Raw genomic sequence first — 17,995 nt, forward strand, 5'->3', positions numbered from 1 at the left:
CAATTACTGAATTCATTGAAATAAAATGAATTCTTTGATTTGAATATTTTTTTGGCAATGCATCGTGTTGGTCTTAAATTTCAATCTTTATGGTCTTATAATGTCTTAAAAAGGTCTTAAATTTGACTAACTGAAACCTGCAGGAACCCTGATTTAAGATAAACATCGAAAATTAAACATTACACAATTCCTTCCTCACCAAAATGACATAAAAATATGTTTCATCAAGTGGGAAATACTCAGAGAGTGCAGACGAACACGTGTGCTTGGAGTATTACTGTCAGGATTTTTAACATTTTTCAGCAACTGTGTCTCCACTCACTATCGACCTTTTGCTGCGCTGTTTACTCCTAGTTTTTGGGAGGCTCATAAAGTCATGGAGGGGCCCGCAGGGTGGAGCACAGGGCCTTTTTTTAAAAAGCCTTTGCACTGATTTGGCAATCCAACATGTGACATGTGTCAGCGAGAGCTCCTCCCACAACTCCACTGACAGACTGGGATCTGGGTTATTTTGAAATGGATAAATGAATGAGATATTAAAATAAGGGAATACAATATTTGATAAAGTTATCTAAAGTTATCATTTATATATATATACACACACACAGAAGTCAACATTGGAAGTGGATTAAAAAGTTGATCAAAGTTGGGTAGACAAGAACGGGTATTGTTCAAAATTCATGTATAACTTTGATGAAAGGTTTTGATCCACTTTAAATGTTGACTACTGTGTATATATATATTAGAGTCACACACTTTAGATTAGGGGCAGATTCTCACTATTAACTGACAACTTTTACCTCAATAAACTCCTATTTACTGCTTATTAATAGTTAGTAAGGTAATTGTTAAGTTTAGGTATTGGGCAGGATTAAGGGATGTAGAATATGGTCATGCAGAATAAAGCATTAAAATGTGCTTTATAAGTACTAACAAACAGCCAATGTTCTAGTAATATGCATGCTAATAAGCTACTGGTTAATAGTGAGAATTGGACTCTAAACTATATATATATATATATGTATATATATACACTAACATTCAGAAGTTTTGGCTTTGGGGTCAGTGTTTGTTTGTTTTTTTCTTGTTTTTTTAAAGAAATTGATACTTTTATTCAGCAAGGTAGCGTTAAATTGATCATCAAAAAAAGTGACAGTAAAGACATTTATAATGCATGAAATACATAATATTTACACAAGATTATAAGATTTATACAAGATTTGTATTTCAAATGAATGCTGTTTTTTAAACTTTCTATTCAACAAAGAATCTTGAAAAAAGTTTTTATCAGTTTCCCACAAAAAAAAATGAATTAGCACAACTGTTTCAACATAACAAGAAATGTTTCTTGAGCAGTGAAACACATATTAGATTGATTTCTGAAGGATCATGTGAAACTTAAGACTCAAGCAATGACTGCTGAAAACGTCCTTTTTACCATCACAGGAATAAGTTACATTTCAAAATATATTAAAGTATAAAGGAGTTATTTTAAATTGTAGTAATATTTATAACTGTAACATTTTTGCTGTTTTTACAGTATTTTGGATTAAATAACTTCTAACCTCTATGATTGATGCTGCATCTCACTTAGAAATACACTCATGAATACAAATGCGCACACACACATTCACCTTAAGGCATCACGTTGTGTTGTGACACAGCCTGTGCTGAATGACAGGCCTCGTGGGCTTCAGCCTCCAGAACCTGGTCATTATCTCTGCAGAAACACACACACACACACACTGTCCTCACTATAACTCCTACTGTCAAATACACACTCACACAGAAAAACACATTTTCTCATCTGCCGCAGAAAGCAGCTCTGAAGAGTGCCTCCTCTATAGAGTGGTAACCCACAGCAACGCTCCCTCTCTCTGTCTTTCATTCTCTCTCTTTCTATCCATCTATTTCAGTGTAGAGTCAGGGCCACAGCTAACACCCACTATCATTGTAACTTCTAGCTTCAGTGTAATGCACATTGTTATACAAAATGCACAAAACTTAATGCATTATATTTCTTAGACGCCATAAAAGGTTATATCAATCTATTAAATGACAAAGGAACTTTTTTGCTCTTAGATCAGGAAACTATTTAATAATCAACTTTGTCTTGGATGTTTCTTCCAAAGTAGTGTCAAATGAGTTATTTCTTGATATACAGTATAAAAAGAATGTCTATTGCAAATTTCTGACTTTTCAAAAAAAATCTATGCAGTGTGTACGGAACCATAGTACGGAACCGACCAGGGGTGCGTTTCCCGAACAACGACGTAACTCGCTGCTTAACTACCATAGTACGATGCATCGTTGAAGAAACCAACTAGCTAGTCACGACTGCTTCCTGAAACCGTATTGTCGCGAAGTGGTCGCTCAACCACGTTGGTTTATGCGGCATCTGAGGATTATGCTCAGTTATTTTGCTTTATTTCCAGATTCAATCATAGGCTCGTTCTTAGTAAGCACGCTCGCACATGCGCACTCTTCAAAAACGGTGCTTTAAATTTCTTGACAAACTAAAAGACGTAAATTTGTATTTACATACATACATACATTTGTATGTATTCTAAATAAAAGACAAAGCTTGTACTGAATGTCAGCTTGCTTATTTTGCTCAAGATGAGAATTTATTAAGTCCACGTCATGCAAACTAGAAACTATATGCTTCTAACCACAGGTGGAGAGCTGTCGTTCCAACTACACAACTTTGCGATGCTGTTTGCGAATGTGCATGAGAACGATGGTTTCGGGAAACACTGACTCGTTGAAATATGCTGATAACGAAGGAACTTGCGGACATAGTTGGCTAACAATGCTTTTGGGAAACGCAGCCCAAGTGGTGGTTTAGTTAAAATTGCAGAACAAATCTTTGGTCTCTGTAATATTATTTGGGTCAAAAACAGCAGATACCAAACATTCAAGATTCCAGAACATTGATATGGTTACCATGATGTCAGTTGTTGGAATGATTCATGTTCCGTACACATATGGGATTCACTCTTGTATTTAAATTCTGTTTTCATTCCTGAAACTTTGGAGTGTGTATGTGGCCTTCTAGAGCTCTGAAGAAAACAAATTACCTTTTACTCAGGTCTTAATTTGTTCTTCATTTAAAGCTAATTATGGAAAAAAAAAAAATATATATATACTTTTTGATTAAAAGATAATCCCTTTTTCTTTTCTATTGGATAAATAGTTTAACTCTTATCTTTGTTTTAGGTTTTTAATTATTATTTGTAATGTTTTTGAGATTTTTTTTTTTTTTAATAAATTTAAATCTAAAAAAGTGAAAAAGCAAAAAAAGGCTAAATAATTAGTATTATTTTGTTCTTATATTTATTTATAAGTCTGAGAATGATGAATAACAAGATCAGCCTATAGATAGCCTTAGATTTGCAGTCAGTGTACTTGTTGAACTGGCACTGATTATGAAGTGGCAACTCGCTTAGTAGCATTTGTTAGCATAGCTTGCAGCAGATCGCTCCAGAAACATCAGCAGTATCCAAGTACAGAAGCAGCCCTCTAATACTCCGCGAAGACAGAGTATTCATCATTATTGATTCGCTCAGGAGTGCTGCAGGGGCTGAAATCTGACTGCTAATAAACAACGTAGCTGGTCCCATGCCACAGATTTGTTATTACCAACACAAGGAAGAAATATAGGGTGCATAAAATTCAAGATATTGTGAGTAAGAGGGAGAACAAGTGTTGAAACACTTGTGTGGAAGTCCGCCCACAGTGCAATCTGTCCTTCCTTGGAGACAGTGAACCAGAGAGAGAGAGAGAGAGAGAGTGCATGCTTGACTATTTAAAGTTGAAGAGCTGGCAGATTTCACAGAAAGAGCCACCATATACTCATTTTCTCCCAATCTCTGCTCATATAACTCTGTTCTCTTCTGTTCCACAACCAGATTATGTAGACTATTATGTAAGTCTGAGCCCCAGTCAGTATTGTTTGGCGAATTCAAAATGTCTAGATGGGACGTTACATCTGTTGAAAGATGTGACCTGCTTTAATCTTGCTTTAATCTGCTGAGAGATTTGACTAGCTTTAAACCATGCAGCATATTTAAAAAAAGAAAAAAGAAAACACCAGAGCGACCAGTCTTTTGCACACTTGTACTGTATGAATGTGTATAAACCCAAAACCTTGCCGCCCACTGTAAACTTTCCAGGCTCCCCTCATAACCCAGCCAAACACTGTTGGCATGGCGACAGATGTGGCCAAGGCGGGAAAAGAACCTCCCCTCCTCTCCCCTCGGCTCTCTTCTCAAAAGAAATTGTCCACCATTTACCTTCTTTCCCGGTACACTGAGGTGCATGCAGAGCCACTAAAATACTGCAGCATTTACAGATGGATACATGGTTTCCAATCTAAGATGAAGTTATAGGTTGTAACTAAATGTCTTCATTATTAAATAACAGTTCGCATAATAATTAACTCTAATTCCGACTACCTATTGTTTCATTTTCATTTGAAGAATAACTGGTCTGATTTTACTCATGGGTGCTTTTTGCCGTAGACCACAAGCTTTCCGAGCATTAGCTCAGTTCCTTTTAGATCTCTGAGACATTCTCTGAGAAATGTGTTGGTGCTAAAGTTGACGTCATTGTTTGAAAGTTCAGCCACAGAGTCTTCATTGCTGTTGTTTCACTAGTGACATCATGACAGATGGTGGCATCTATTGTATTTAAACGACAATAGTCAATCGTTTATTATTATATGATATCAGATAAATGTTTAAGCATTACTAAATTGCATTCTCAAGCTAAATTAATACATTTTATGATACGTAGGGATATTACTTCATTATGCCTTCAGATAGGTATGTTAGCAGTTTAATTTTACATTTGGACTTGTGCTCAAGGGGGTTGACTTTATTGTATTTTTCTTGATGAATGGAACAAAACAGATTTAAAGAGAGAGATATAGACGTTCACTTCTTGAAAAAATAAAAAGGAATATTTATTTCTTGATTAGTAGAAATATTTTAATTTCTTTTTTTATACACACATGACTCAAATGCCCGTTTATTAACCATATATTATTATATAGCCTATAAGATGCTATGTTTATCTATATGGTCTAGAATTACAGTGAGAGTTTTAATAAGAATAGAGGGGGTCTGGGATAGTCATATTGCGCTTCCTGAAAGAGGCAACACCGTTTAACTGAAAGGGGAGGGGAGGAGAGAGAGAGAGAGAGAGAGGAAAAGCGTATTTCACAGAAGTTATTGCACTGCGCTTCTCTGTGAATGTCTCATGCCTGTTAAAACGCTGCTATTACACATACTCGGGACCAAAAGGAACTTTTATCTTAATTAATGGGATATACATGTGATTTTGCCCGTACGAGGATTCGTTTTTCGTTTTACTAAAGACGTTTAAAATATCGCAATGTCTCGAGTAGCGGATCTGTCGAAACTTCGCCAGGAAAGGATGAGAGAGATCAGTCAACGGGTAAGTGCGATGACGCGTGTTTTAACCAGCTTATCCGAAGAGTTAAACACATTAGACGCTATGTTTGAATTGTGCACTTTAATATTTGTTCGTCATCATGGTTTATAAGAGATTTTAGCGCGTACAGGAACTATGACATTGACTAGAAATAAGCTAATCGGTTTTGAAAAGTATGCTGTAAGTCATTTCAGTTCGTTCAATCCAAATTTATTTGTATTTTCATAATACATTGTGTTCCAAAGCAAAGAAACACTTCTTCGGAAAAGCTCTGAGTGTGTTTTGGGATAATAAAAATACATTAGCTATTAACCTAGAGGTTGTGTATAAACGTGGGCACCTATCCTCTTCCTCATCATTATAGAATGAGGCGGGCCAGACTAAAATGTTAACGTTGCTGTTGTTTGACATTGAATAATGTTTTCCAGGACTGTAAGTTTATGGCTTTTATTCAGTGTGATGTCATTGGTATGATGCAAAGGCAGCACAAGCTGTATCTGAATCTGCATATGCAGGTACATTTACACAGGAATTACAAGTGTTGAAATGAATGTCTTCATTATGAGATTATGGATATAGAAACATGTATATGAATTATGAACTTTTAGGCTGTTCTGATGCTGAATGTCATTTACACAGGAGCAAAGCAGTGTCACCTTTGATACTATGGGTTAAGGTGGATACTTTACTACAGCTTTAATGTGGAATTTCATATGTATACACAGAATTTGGAGCAACACAGAGACTGCTCAGAGCAGTGTGGAGACATCTCGAGTAAAAGGTTGTATGTTGGTTTTTGGCATTGGATATGCACCTTTTTGTCCAGTTATTAGCTTCAGCGTGAGTTTGAGTTGTGTAGGTGTTACTGAGTGGGAATGTTGAACAACAGACTGTGTGTGTGCGCGCACAGAGAAACATTCAAGAGAAAGAGAGCCAAAAGAGAGGTTGCCATAGAAATAGCACTCAGTTAAAGCATCAATTCCAGGTTCAGGTCCGAAGGCAAGAATTTTTTTAATAGTGAGATGTGTTTTTGCTCACACATAAGCACACAACCTCTCACCACTTCTTCTTCTAAGGTCAAAGGTTAGACTTCAGTCTGAGAAATTTAAATGTAACCGAGAGCATCTTCCAAGTCAAGGTCTAGTTTGATCGGCCTTGTGTTTACCTTGTTCTGCAGAGATATATTGATATAATCGTCCGATCTTGGTTAGTTTTTAGCCATTAAAGGCACACTGTGTAAGAATTTTGGATCAAATTTAAATATCCAAAAACCACTAAAACAATGTTTTTTTTTTTTTTGATTTGTGTACTTGCATTATCTCAAATGTTTCTAAGAATGCTTAAATCCAGAGAAATAAGCAGTTTAAACCAAGACACGGACCGTGTCCGATCGTTGCCTATCAATGACATCATACCCACGTTACACTTGATTTCCGATTTGATTTTGTAAAAGCCCTGGAAACACCAAAGACGCTTTAATATATTATGTGTTTTATTAGACAGGTGAGCATCTGTTTGGATACATTCATCGACAGAAAACTAATCATTGTTATAAAGCTCAACACAGTTAGTCTTTTTGTTTAAATCTCGAATTCTTGATTTACCGCGAGTACCATATTTACTATGCCTAATATCTATCTAGCTCACTGCAGTGTGCAACATGTGTCTCATATAGTAGCCGCCGAGCGAACGCACAGAGTAGCATTATAAAAAGTTGTATCTAATATGTATCTAATATGATAAAACAGCATATGCATGACCGGAAGAAGCGGAAGCGTTCTGCGGCATAATAAAAGCTCCACTGCTCATCAAGCTATGCCTTTGTTTTGAATAAACAACCTCTAGTGGCGAAAAATTACATAGTGTGCCTTTAACAACTACTTGGCTCATAAACAGGAGTTATATCGACATTGGATATTGAAAGAATCCATATCCGTCGACTGCTACTTTCCTGTGCACTGTAGTGGAAATTGCTTTCTTATGAAAATGTTTGCAAAGAATGTCAATGTCAACTAATCCAGTCATGGTTCCCCATAGGCCAGCTATATCCAGGCCATCAGGCCACAGCAGACGGAACTAAATCTGGAGCTGGGACTATTAGAACTGGAGCACCAACATTAAGTACTGTCAATCTCAGCCCATTTCCTTGATAGGAGATGACTCCAAACTTTACACAAGCTCCCTGAACCTAGAAAACAATGTGCTTGGGGCACATACTGCTCATGCTTTTGTACAGAAAGCTTGATTCAATGTCAACTTTCAAGTGGACTATAACCACAGAGGTTGTTTTCATTTTGCAGGCACAGTTACATTTCATTAGCCTGACATTATTTTTATAAACACAGACTTGGAAATGTTGGCTGCTCCTAGTGTGTGCCTCTGTATTGTTCTGATATATAGAGTCATACTCAAGTTTATTTAAAAAAAGAAAAGTATCACTATCTTTACAAACCCCACCCTGGCTGCATGCTTTGTTCTCCGATTTAGCATGCACTATTGCAACTTCCCAAATCTGCAGAGATGATTGCACATACACATAACAAACAATGTAGAAGCATCCTGGAAATTCTGGTTATGGACAAACTAGGTCAATTTAGATTTGCTAATTTGATAGTAGCGTCCTGCAGGTTTTTGGACTGCGACACACTAACACACTAAGCATTTTTTATAATACATTTTCTGTTGCTTGCTTCCAACACATGTCCGTGTTCCTATGGCAACCTTTACTCATGCCTCCTGCTGATTAGAAAGAGGAAGTGCTCTCTCATTATTTCCTGCTTTGCATGTCAACAGAGAAGCCGATTTTTAGAATAAGCGAACCCAAAACAGGACTTTAGCATCTCTATTTTCAGAGGTGAAAAAATATGATCTTATTATAAAATGTATAAAATCTAAAAATATTTTACCAAGGAACACAGACCTTCTAGACATCCAATATGGCCATTGTTCGGCTTATGTTTATTCCAAAATATCCTAAGAATTATGTTGACATTTCAAATTAATTTTTAAAATGGTTTGTCTGGACATTTATCTTTCTCTTTCCTTAATTTTCCAATTAACTCATCATAAAATATGTATAAAAGAGGAAGGTGAACAGCCAGGGTCAAGTAGAGCTTCTAGTAAAATGCTGACTAGCATATTAACCAACCACAGCTGCTGGTCAAAGCTTTTATAATCAAGAACAATGACTCTAGAAGCACACAGATCAAAACTTTTTTTTGTTTGGTAAAACTGAGTTTACAGAGTTGCACTGTTAATTGTGCAAAATGGATGCCTGGACTTATTCAATTTACCTAATTTAAAGCTGCAGTGTGTTTTTTTGAGCTATAAATGCCATATAATTACTCTGGAGCCAATGGAAATTGATTTCATGTCAATGCTGATTGGCCGATGGCACCACAAGAACAAACACAGTCCTAAACTCTAGCAAATATCCTGTCAGTGTAGGAGCTGACGTCAAAGGCAGCAGACAGGAACATATAATTCGTAAATAGTTCATTATATTATGGAGGATGTTTTGCTAGTGACTGGTCAAAGTGTAAAATGGCTCTGCTGGTTTGCTGTTCAGTCAGCAGACTGAGGAAAAAATGGCAGCTTGCAGGTCGTATAGATCGTAACTAAAACTGAAACTAAAATAAGCATTTGTGTACTTGAAACAAAGCTGAAATAAAATATAAATATTAGAACTTGAAATTAAAAATCTTAAATACAAATTAGAAATGTTGCATTGGCAGCTAACGGAATGCCATAAACGTAAAGTGAAAAAAAAAAAGAAGAAAGACTATGTGGCTAATAAACTAATAAACATACGACAAAGGCACATAACAAAATCAAATTTAAATGAAAACGAAAAATATAAAAATAAATGCTAACATAAAACAAATAAATGCTATAATAGTATATAAATACTCAAATAACACTGGTACACTAATTTTGACTAAATCATTTTTTAAACCTTTTTTATACAGTGTCATATAAATTACATTTGGTCTGGTCTGGTCTGGACAAACACAAATAAACCCCCTTTTCCTCTCCCTTTCTTTTATTACACATTATTTTAAAATAATCAACCTCTCAATAGTCGCAGTCGTTCATTTGATCTATTTGTTTGTTTATTACTCAACCTAGTCGCACTCAAACTCTCCTTCTTCCCTCTCCAGTCAAAATGGCAAAACTGAGGGGACGTTTACACAACAATGTACTAAAAATGGAAAAGTTTTTCCTTAGCTTTTTTTATGTACAGATGATAGTATCGTCAAACCGATCACCATTCACACGAGTCTGTGAAAAGGATTAAAAATGCTGTATTATTTATGTCAGACCAGTAGTTGGCGATGTCACTCTATGGCTATGCCTATAGACTGAACACGTAATTCACAAGCGCATGATGTCACGGTTTTACACAAATTCACGCTTTGACGTGTCGTTTACATGGAGACGATCACGCTATCGTTTTCAAAAACGTGCACTTTGAAACTCGTTTTCAAGAGTTTGCGTTTTCAGGGCCCAAAAACGCCGTTGTCGTGTAAATGAATGGCCAAAACACAAAAAAAGTTCTCAGTTTTCGGTTGAAAACGGTGTCATGTAAACAGTCCCTGAGGGTTTTAAAAGACTTCCCACTAACACATGCAACACTTTCCACTAATTAGCAGGGGTGTGACGAGACACTTAGCTCACGAGACGAGACAATATGTTTGCACAGAATTTTTAAGAAATACTCATGACAAAATTTGCGACTGGAAAAATAGTCTGCAGGTGCATTTTGAAATGTTTTAACTAATCATCTTGTAATGAATGTCATTTCAGTTCCGCTTTCTGAGTATGAATTATCATATCAATTGAAAGGCAACAATATACAAGCACTGGCTTCTCTCCTATATGATTTCACATGAGTCTCTTCAGACCTTACTGTACAGCTTCCAGAACTTCTGATTGAGGCTGTGTGTGACCTCCTAATTGAACTCATAGAAATAAAAACAGTTTAAATAACAACAAATAAATAACAGTTTTTTTTTCTTATTCTTATTAAGTGCAAACAATAAGTGCAACCATAATCAAAGTACTCTCTCAATATTCCAAGTGCAAACAGAGACCAGAGCTAAGAAGTGGTTACAACTACATTGCCCAGCCAGGGAGCTCGAGTTTTACTTCCGCTTTTGAATTCACAATCTCACGTGCTCTTTATATAGGGAGTGGCAGTGCTGAGCGCTCATTCTACAAGATAAGACATTTATCAGATGCTTATTTTAGGCTCTGTTGCGCAACGAATCCTCTACCATGGTCTTGTCAGTCATCTCGCTTTACTCTCGTCACATGATCAGTGAACTGTGATTCCTGCTGCACTGTGTTTGACTCTGTAGCCCATGCTGGATGAGCAGAGCAGACGTTTACAATAGTTTACAATTAAAGCGATCATTTTCCAACTGAATTAAATGTTCTTTTAAAAAAAGCAAACCGACAGTGGAGGTAATGTAATGTAAACATAGCGGTGGCATATTCTATGCTAATTTCACCCTCATGCTCCTTCATGGCGATATCGCAAAACAGCTTTTCAAATCTCGTCACATTTTAATATCGTCACACCCCTACTAATTAGCTCAACCCACATCAATTAACCCATTAGCAGATTGTATGTCAAAAAAGACCCTCAGAGGACCAAAGAGAGGACAAAATAATGGCCAAAATCTGAAGAAAACTTATCAAACTAGGCATGACTTAACAAGTAGATGAAGTTACTGTATCAGAAAGAGAGCCATTGTTTGCTTGAACCAAATGAGTGACTTTTTATAGTGGAGAGTTGATTGGATTCATTTGTCTTTCCCCTAAAGGCTGATAAGCAAAGATTAGCTTTTTCAATGAAAACCAGTTCACAGGCATGAATGTGCTGTGTGTGTTTTCATGATAAAATCTTTTACCAAGGAATACAGACCTTCTAGACATTCAATATGGCTATTGTTCGGCTTATGTTTCTTCCGAAATGGTGTTGCAAGTTCTCTTTTGAGTTGGTTGTTTCCCTGTTCGTGAACTCGGTCTGTACCAGTTCGGCAGATGAATTGGTTACACAATAGAAACTGAGCTGCAATAGTGTCATCATTGTCCTTTTTTTGTGAGTGTTGATTGTTCTTTGACCAGCTCAAAGTCTTTTTTTTTTTTTTTTTGTACCATGATACCCGCAAATTTGGTGGAGATGATTTAAATGTATATTGCATGCATGATTAATTTATTTTGAGTTTTTGTGTTCTGATTAGAACAAGGAGAAGGAACGCATGAGGGAGCGGGAGAGAGAAGCCAGAGAGCGAGAGGCGCGCTACAGTAATGGCCACCTCTTCAACTCTCTCACCGTGTCTGGAACCACACTCTGCTCGGCCTGCAACAAGAGCATCACCGCTAAGGAGGCCCTCAGTTGCCCTAGTGAGTCACACAGACACTCATGTATACATCACACTCAAAACCCACAGACTTCACCAGGATGATCAAAATCAGTTGAATACTACATTTTGCAAGTTGTAGATATTTTGTAAACTCGATTTTTACAATTTCTGTGGAAAATATTTGTGGTGTTTGTTCATCAACTCAGTGATAGAATCATTGGCAATGTGAGTTTATTTAACATGTCGCTATGCAGTTGCTAGGGTGTTCTGGGTGGTATTAGCATGTTTCTATGCTGTTGTTAGGGTGTTGATAGGTCTGGCACAAGTCTAAAGGCCCCGATATACTCACGGCAAGGTTGTTTTTCGTTCTTCGTTTAGGGGTAAAAAGAAGTTTGACCAGCAGTATACTGTTAGCCAACATCCTGAAGTCACCCACACTGATGAGAGCGGTGTTTAGATTAATATGTAAATATGTGCTGCATGCTTTCCTCGATGTGGATGTTTGCCCCAGCTCTGCAATTTAGCACTCCAGTCAAGTTGCGTCACGTTATTTATATAGCACGTTATACAATATATTGCTTTAAAGCAAGTAGCTTTACAGTATTAAACCTAAAATACAGTGACGGTTTTGCTTTAGATTCGAATTAAAACTCTGCTAAATGAATAAATGTAAATGTAAAACTTCATTTTCTACTATAAAGCAGATCTTCAGGGTGTTCATGCTTTTACTCGTGTCTGACCTCGACGGACTGAACTGAAGAAATGAACTGGAGAAGATTTCCACATCAAGGAAGGCAGAGCCTCAGAGCACACATTTTACATATAACTATTACGTAGTTGACACGGACCAATGGTTGTACGAAGGTGTTTATCAGCCGGAGTGAACTTTTCCAGCGAACTTTTTATCGTTCATCAGCTGGATAAAACCGTTCTGAAAGTGATTCCAACGATATCGTTTCTCTGTGCCGTTATCGTTATAGCTGTGGTGTGAGCTTTGCTATTCCTTAATATTGAGAACGATTTTAGAACTAGATTTTAGATTGTATATCTTTATCGTTATCTTTATAGTTATCGCCATTGGTGTGAATGGACCTTAAGAAGCCAATCCTCAAGTATTTATGATTAAGGTTTCTGTTCTTCCTTCAACTCAAATCTATTGGATATTTTTATATATTTTTAGCATGTTGATATGCGGTTACTGTCCTAAAATCAGGCCAAAACTGAAGTTAATTTTGGGAGTTCGAAGAAAATGGGAGTTTGTGGAAATGTTCGCTATGGCAGGTAAACACTTTCAAACTACCATTAGTCCATGGCAATTATGTAATAGGTAGGTGTGCTAATTTTTTCTGTTCAGCTCCTTTGCGGTCGGACATCCGTAAGTAAAAACATGAGCACACTGGAGAGCCACTTTATAGTATAAAATGGAGGTATAATTCTAATTGAAAGAGATACTGATATGCGGAAGCACAGAGGATAGAACAAAACAAAACACCGGTCACGAATTAGAAGTCTAAAATGAGAATTTTTAGAGAGAAATTTCGGAGCAGCTTGAGTTTGTTGCCCAGCCTTATTAGTTTGAACTGTGAGAGGCATCTATTCTCACCTAAGCTTACGCTACTCCTATGTCATACATCGGGTCAGAGGTCACTCTTCCGCCAGAACTTGACTCGCATACGCCCGTTACTGGAAGCCAAGGATTCTAGTTTTTAAAGTTATAATTATGTATATTTTTCTTACAAAAACACATCACTTCACTTCAGAAGGCCTTTATTAACCACCTGGAACTGTATAGATTACTTTTATGATGGATGGATGCACTTTTTTGGGCTTCAAAATCTAGAGTACCATTCACTCTCATTATAAAGCTTGGAAGAGCCAGTTTATTTTTTAATATAACTCTGTGTTCGGCTGAAAGAAGAAAGTCATATACACCTAGGATGGCGTGAGTGAATTATGAAATAATTTTCATTTTTGGGTGAACTAACCCTTTAAGGTGTTCTGGGTGACTTTAGCATGTTGCTATGTGATTGCTTGGATGTTGATAGGCCTAGTACAAATCTAAAGAGCCCATTCACTAGAGCTTAGTCTCTATGATAATCTAGTTTCTTTTTTTCCAACACAAATATATCTGGTTATCATCCATCTGATGAAATTCATGTCAAAACAAGTCAAAACACTTAACAGCTTACCTCTTCCAAACTAGCTAATTTCTAGAATGTATCTTCCATGCAGGACAAACTCATGAATGATAAGTAATTAACCTGGTACTTATGGTTAGGGATCTGAACAAACCCTTAATGACAAGTATTAAACATAAGTATGATCAGTTGTAATTGTGATTAGACAGACACTAATGATTATGAGTACAGTATAAAAGCAGTATCATTCTTAATGTTTGCTTGCGTCCTCTGTGGAAGAAAACCCCAAGAATAAATGTTTCTGACGAAATCCTAGGAGGAGCTTGTTTGTGATCCTGCCAATCACAACGCTAACCTCAGTCAGCCGCTTACCTCAGTCCTTCCAATGATTTTTCCTGCTTTCTTCCCCCATCTCAACTTCCCCACTTTCTTTCCATGATTGTTTCCAGATTCAGAACTTTGAGCTCAAGATGAACATCATGTATAAGCCTTTTCATTACTTGCAAGCCACACCTGTCTACCCATTCCCACATCCCTCTTTCATATTACATCTGTGCTGTAGCCCCGAGCTGCTGTTTTGAGACCTATTATGTGGTGAAGTGGAGAGTATGTGGAATATTTTTAGTGGCTGGTCTATTCTGTATGCCAAGATAACACACACACATCTTAAAGTTGGAGGTCTAGATAGCCCTGCAATGGTAAGCATTTTCACACATTTCACCACATCCATATTATATATATATACGTCACGTGTATTTTAAAATAAATGATGAAATACACACAAATGGCATTTCACCACATCCATTCTCTCACACACACACACACACACACACACACACTTGAACAATTCCCTTAAGTACATTTACATATGAATGCTGGTATACTCTCACACCCTTTCCTGTTTTGTTGTGCTCATCTTTCAATTCTTGTTCTCTGTTTTGCTATTGTTTTCAACTTCTTCCTTATATTGTCATCAAGATCAGATTTAAAGACCAGACAGTACGAGCCTCTCATCGATGAGCAGATTTGTGCTCGGCTGCTCTGGTATTGTTTGCTCTCTCTCTTGCTGTGTATCGAGGCTGGAACTACATGTTCAACACCCACACAGGCTCTTAGTGCAAAGGCCTTTCGAACCGAACACCTTTGAGTGGGAGATTAGATTTAAACTAGATCCTACAGTGGATTAGATAAAAAATGTATATGCATAAAGATGCTGTTTTATTTTATGTTTCGCAGATGAATAAGATGCATTGAATGTGATGTGGATGTGCAAATGTATTTTTTTAAAGTGAACTTAATGAGTTGCCAAAATGAGTTGCAGATTAGTCAGTCATATGGAAGCAATGGATAAAAGCTGGTATCAGATGCACGTGTCAGCATGGCATGTACAGTATAGAGGTGTGTATCCTCACTTGCCTCACGATTTTATTCGATTACGATTCAGAGGTAACGATTCGATTATAAAACGATTCTCGATGCAACACAAAGCATCTTTTCCTCCAAATATTTTACTAATAATAATTACTATATTATTAATCCCAATATTGCTCTTTTTGTTATTTTATCATTGTTGTTAAAAAATAAGAACAAAGATGCAAATTTAATATATCAAATTAAACAAACAGTGCTTTACTTTATCTAAACAGAAGCATGCAAGTAAGCAAAACAAATAATCAAATGCAAAAATAATCACAGCATGGTATTCATTACAAATTAATTGTTTATTATTAAACGCTACAAAAGTAGTTCAGTCAAGAGCAGTGAGTGAATCCCTCTTTTCTTATATTGTTTGATTAACATTAACACAGGTTTATTATATTAAGACCTAATGCACGGTTATATAATGTCAGATGTTTTTCCCCAACTGTTAACCAAATGTTCACTTAATACATAACAAATTATGTCTGTGTGAAAAGTTGCCAAGACTTACTGTAATCGTGTGTATATCTGACCGATTATATTCCACAGCTCTAGTACAATACATAAGATATTACGTTCAAAAACAGCGCAAAAGAATGGAACAGAATGCAGATTTATCGATGTTTCATGAAATATTTTTATTCTGATACGGCTTTTTAAAAACAAAACACTGTTAATGTGAGACACATGCATGACACATACGTATATATGAAATTAAATTTATTCCTGTAATGACAAGGTTGAATTTTCAACAACCATTACTCCAGTCTTCAGTGTCACATGATCCTTCAGAAATCATTCTAATAAGCCAATTTGGTGTTCAAGAAACATATTTATTATTATCAATATTGAAAATAGTTGTGCTGCTTTTTGTGTGTGTGTGAAAACCATGAGACATTTTTTATTTTTTATTGTGACCTTTGGTGAAGTCTCCTTAGATTTGTCATAGTGATCTTAACACTGTTTGTGTTCAGATTTGCCAAGATACCACATTTGCATATCAAAATGGACTCAAACATTACTGTAATTTGTCTCATTTTTGTCATGTCTATTTTTAAATAAAATGTTCCTCTACAGTTACATTTCTGAGATGCACTTTTACTTACAAAAAGCCTGTGCTGCTCAGTGGGTGATTATTTAGACTCGTGTAGGTGTGTGTTGTGGGTAATCGGGCCAGGGAAACCCCACCGGAGCCCCCGTCCCTCTTCCTTCCCAGCCACCCTCAAAACAGGAAGCAAAGCCGTTCTAAAACAATAGGGGTTCAGAGACAAAAGCAATGCGGTTTAACCAGAGAAAATGTTTAGCGACTAGTAGCATACTGTAAAGGAGATCTAGAACAAGCATTTTACCGCAGACATGGACAGAGGTCAAGAGGGAGAGAAAGACAAGCGAAAAATGGGTATGGTACTGAGATTTACTTAATTATTTGCTGTAATATTGTACAGAGGAAAAAGGAAAAGAGGTTAGAGTACAGGTATAAAAGGGAATATGGGGATTTTTTTTTTTCCAATATCCTTGTTGGAGTATCATCGTACGCTAGTTGCTGTTTTTGAGAACTCAGTGGTTGCTTTCTTGCTGGTTTAAGCTAAAGAATCATCTTAGACCAGCAACAAACCAGCTACTAGGAACCTGATCATACCAGTCTTAATGTAGTCAAGAATGTTTCTGGAACATAATGGTAGCTCAAGCAGCTAATGATAAGTGTTATTGCAAACCCATAACAGAAAAAGTGAATACAATTCTATTACTTTATAAATGTGATCATGAGAAGATCACATTCATCACATTTAAATGTGATTGTATGAATATTATAGTATGTGAGATAAAAGGGTTTTCCTATGTGTTCTTTTTTTCAGCTTGTAATGTCACCATCCACAACCGCTGCAGGGACACGCTACCAAACTGTGTCAAAATGAAACAAAAGGTGGGATATTAGTGCACACATGTGTCACATGGTGTCACATGGACCACTGACATTCAGACACTGGCTTTGATTCATGGTAGGATGCAGAAGAAATGTGTCGAAATTGGGTCTGTTTTCTTGATGTGGTTTATGCAAAAGTCTAAAAATGTCATCTATGTGTCACAATAGCAACAGAAAATGGCGCTGATGAGGAACAATTCGGCCTATCAGAATGTGACTCTGAGGAATAGAGGTGAGGATGTGATGGAAACAAATGTGTTTTTACATCTGGTATTAACATCTGATCCAATTACAAGTGGCATACGTCTCCCGTGACCAGTTGAGAATGGACATCATTGAGGGGATCATGTGATAATGATTGCCCAAAATTGATTAAGACCCAGCTAACAGAGACATTCTTGCAAGGTTCTTTCAAAGTTAACAAACATTCTTCCAGTAATTTTAATAGAATTTTTGTTCAAAGGGATCTGGACTTTAGTAATGTTCTCAAACTGTTAGCTCAAAAACGTTATTTATACATCGGTCATGGAACGCTTGTTGGACGTTTGTCTAACGTTTTTTTTGTGCTTGTTTAAGAACATTCGAAAGTAACATTCTCATAATATTTGCAAAATTATAAAATGGAAAGTTACCTTAATGTTCACATAACCAAGAATTATTATTTTTTTACATTTAAAAAAATATAT

General features: G+C 36.5%; 1 protein-coding gene across 2 annotated transcripts in view; it reads left to right on the top strand.

The window, feature by feature from the left end:
* The window catches only part of arhgef2a (Rho guanine nucleotide exchange factor (GEF) 2a), a 54,330-nt gene that overhangs the window by 20,074 nt on the left and 16,261 nt on the right, over positions 1-17,995 (top strand). The window contains exons 1-4 of one of the 2 annotated variants that reach the window (XM_084422959.1): positions 5,193-5,460; positions 11,706-11,868; positions 17,242-17,309; positions 17,478-17,541. In XM_084422959.1, the coding sequence (XP_084279085.1) occupies positions 5,398-5,460; positions 11,706-11,868; positions 17,242-17,309; positions 17,478-17,541 (358 nt within the window). In that variant the 5' untranslated portion in view covers positions 5,193-5,397. Of the gene's footprint in view, positions 1-5,192; positions 5,461-11,705; positions 11,869-17,241; positions 17,310-17,477; positions 17,542-17,995 lie in introns of those variants that run through there. The other variant, XM_084422960.1, reaches the window with a different exon arrangement.

This window comes from Rutilus rutilus (assembly GCF_951802725.1).
Source record: "Rutilus rutilus genome assembly, chromosome: 11".
NCBI classification, from domain to species: Eukaryota; Metazoa; Chordata; class Actinopteri; order Cypriniformes; family Leuciscidae; genus Rutilus; species Rutilus rutilus.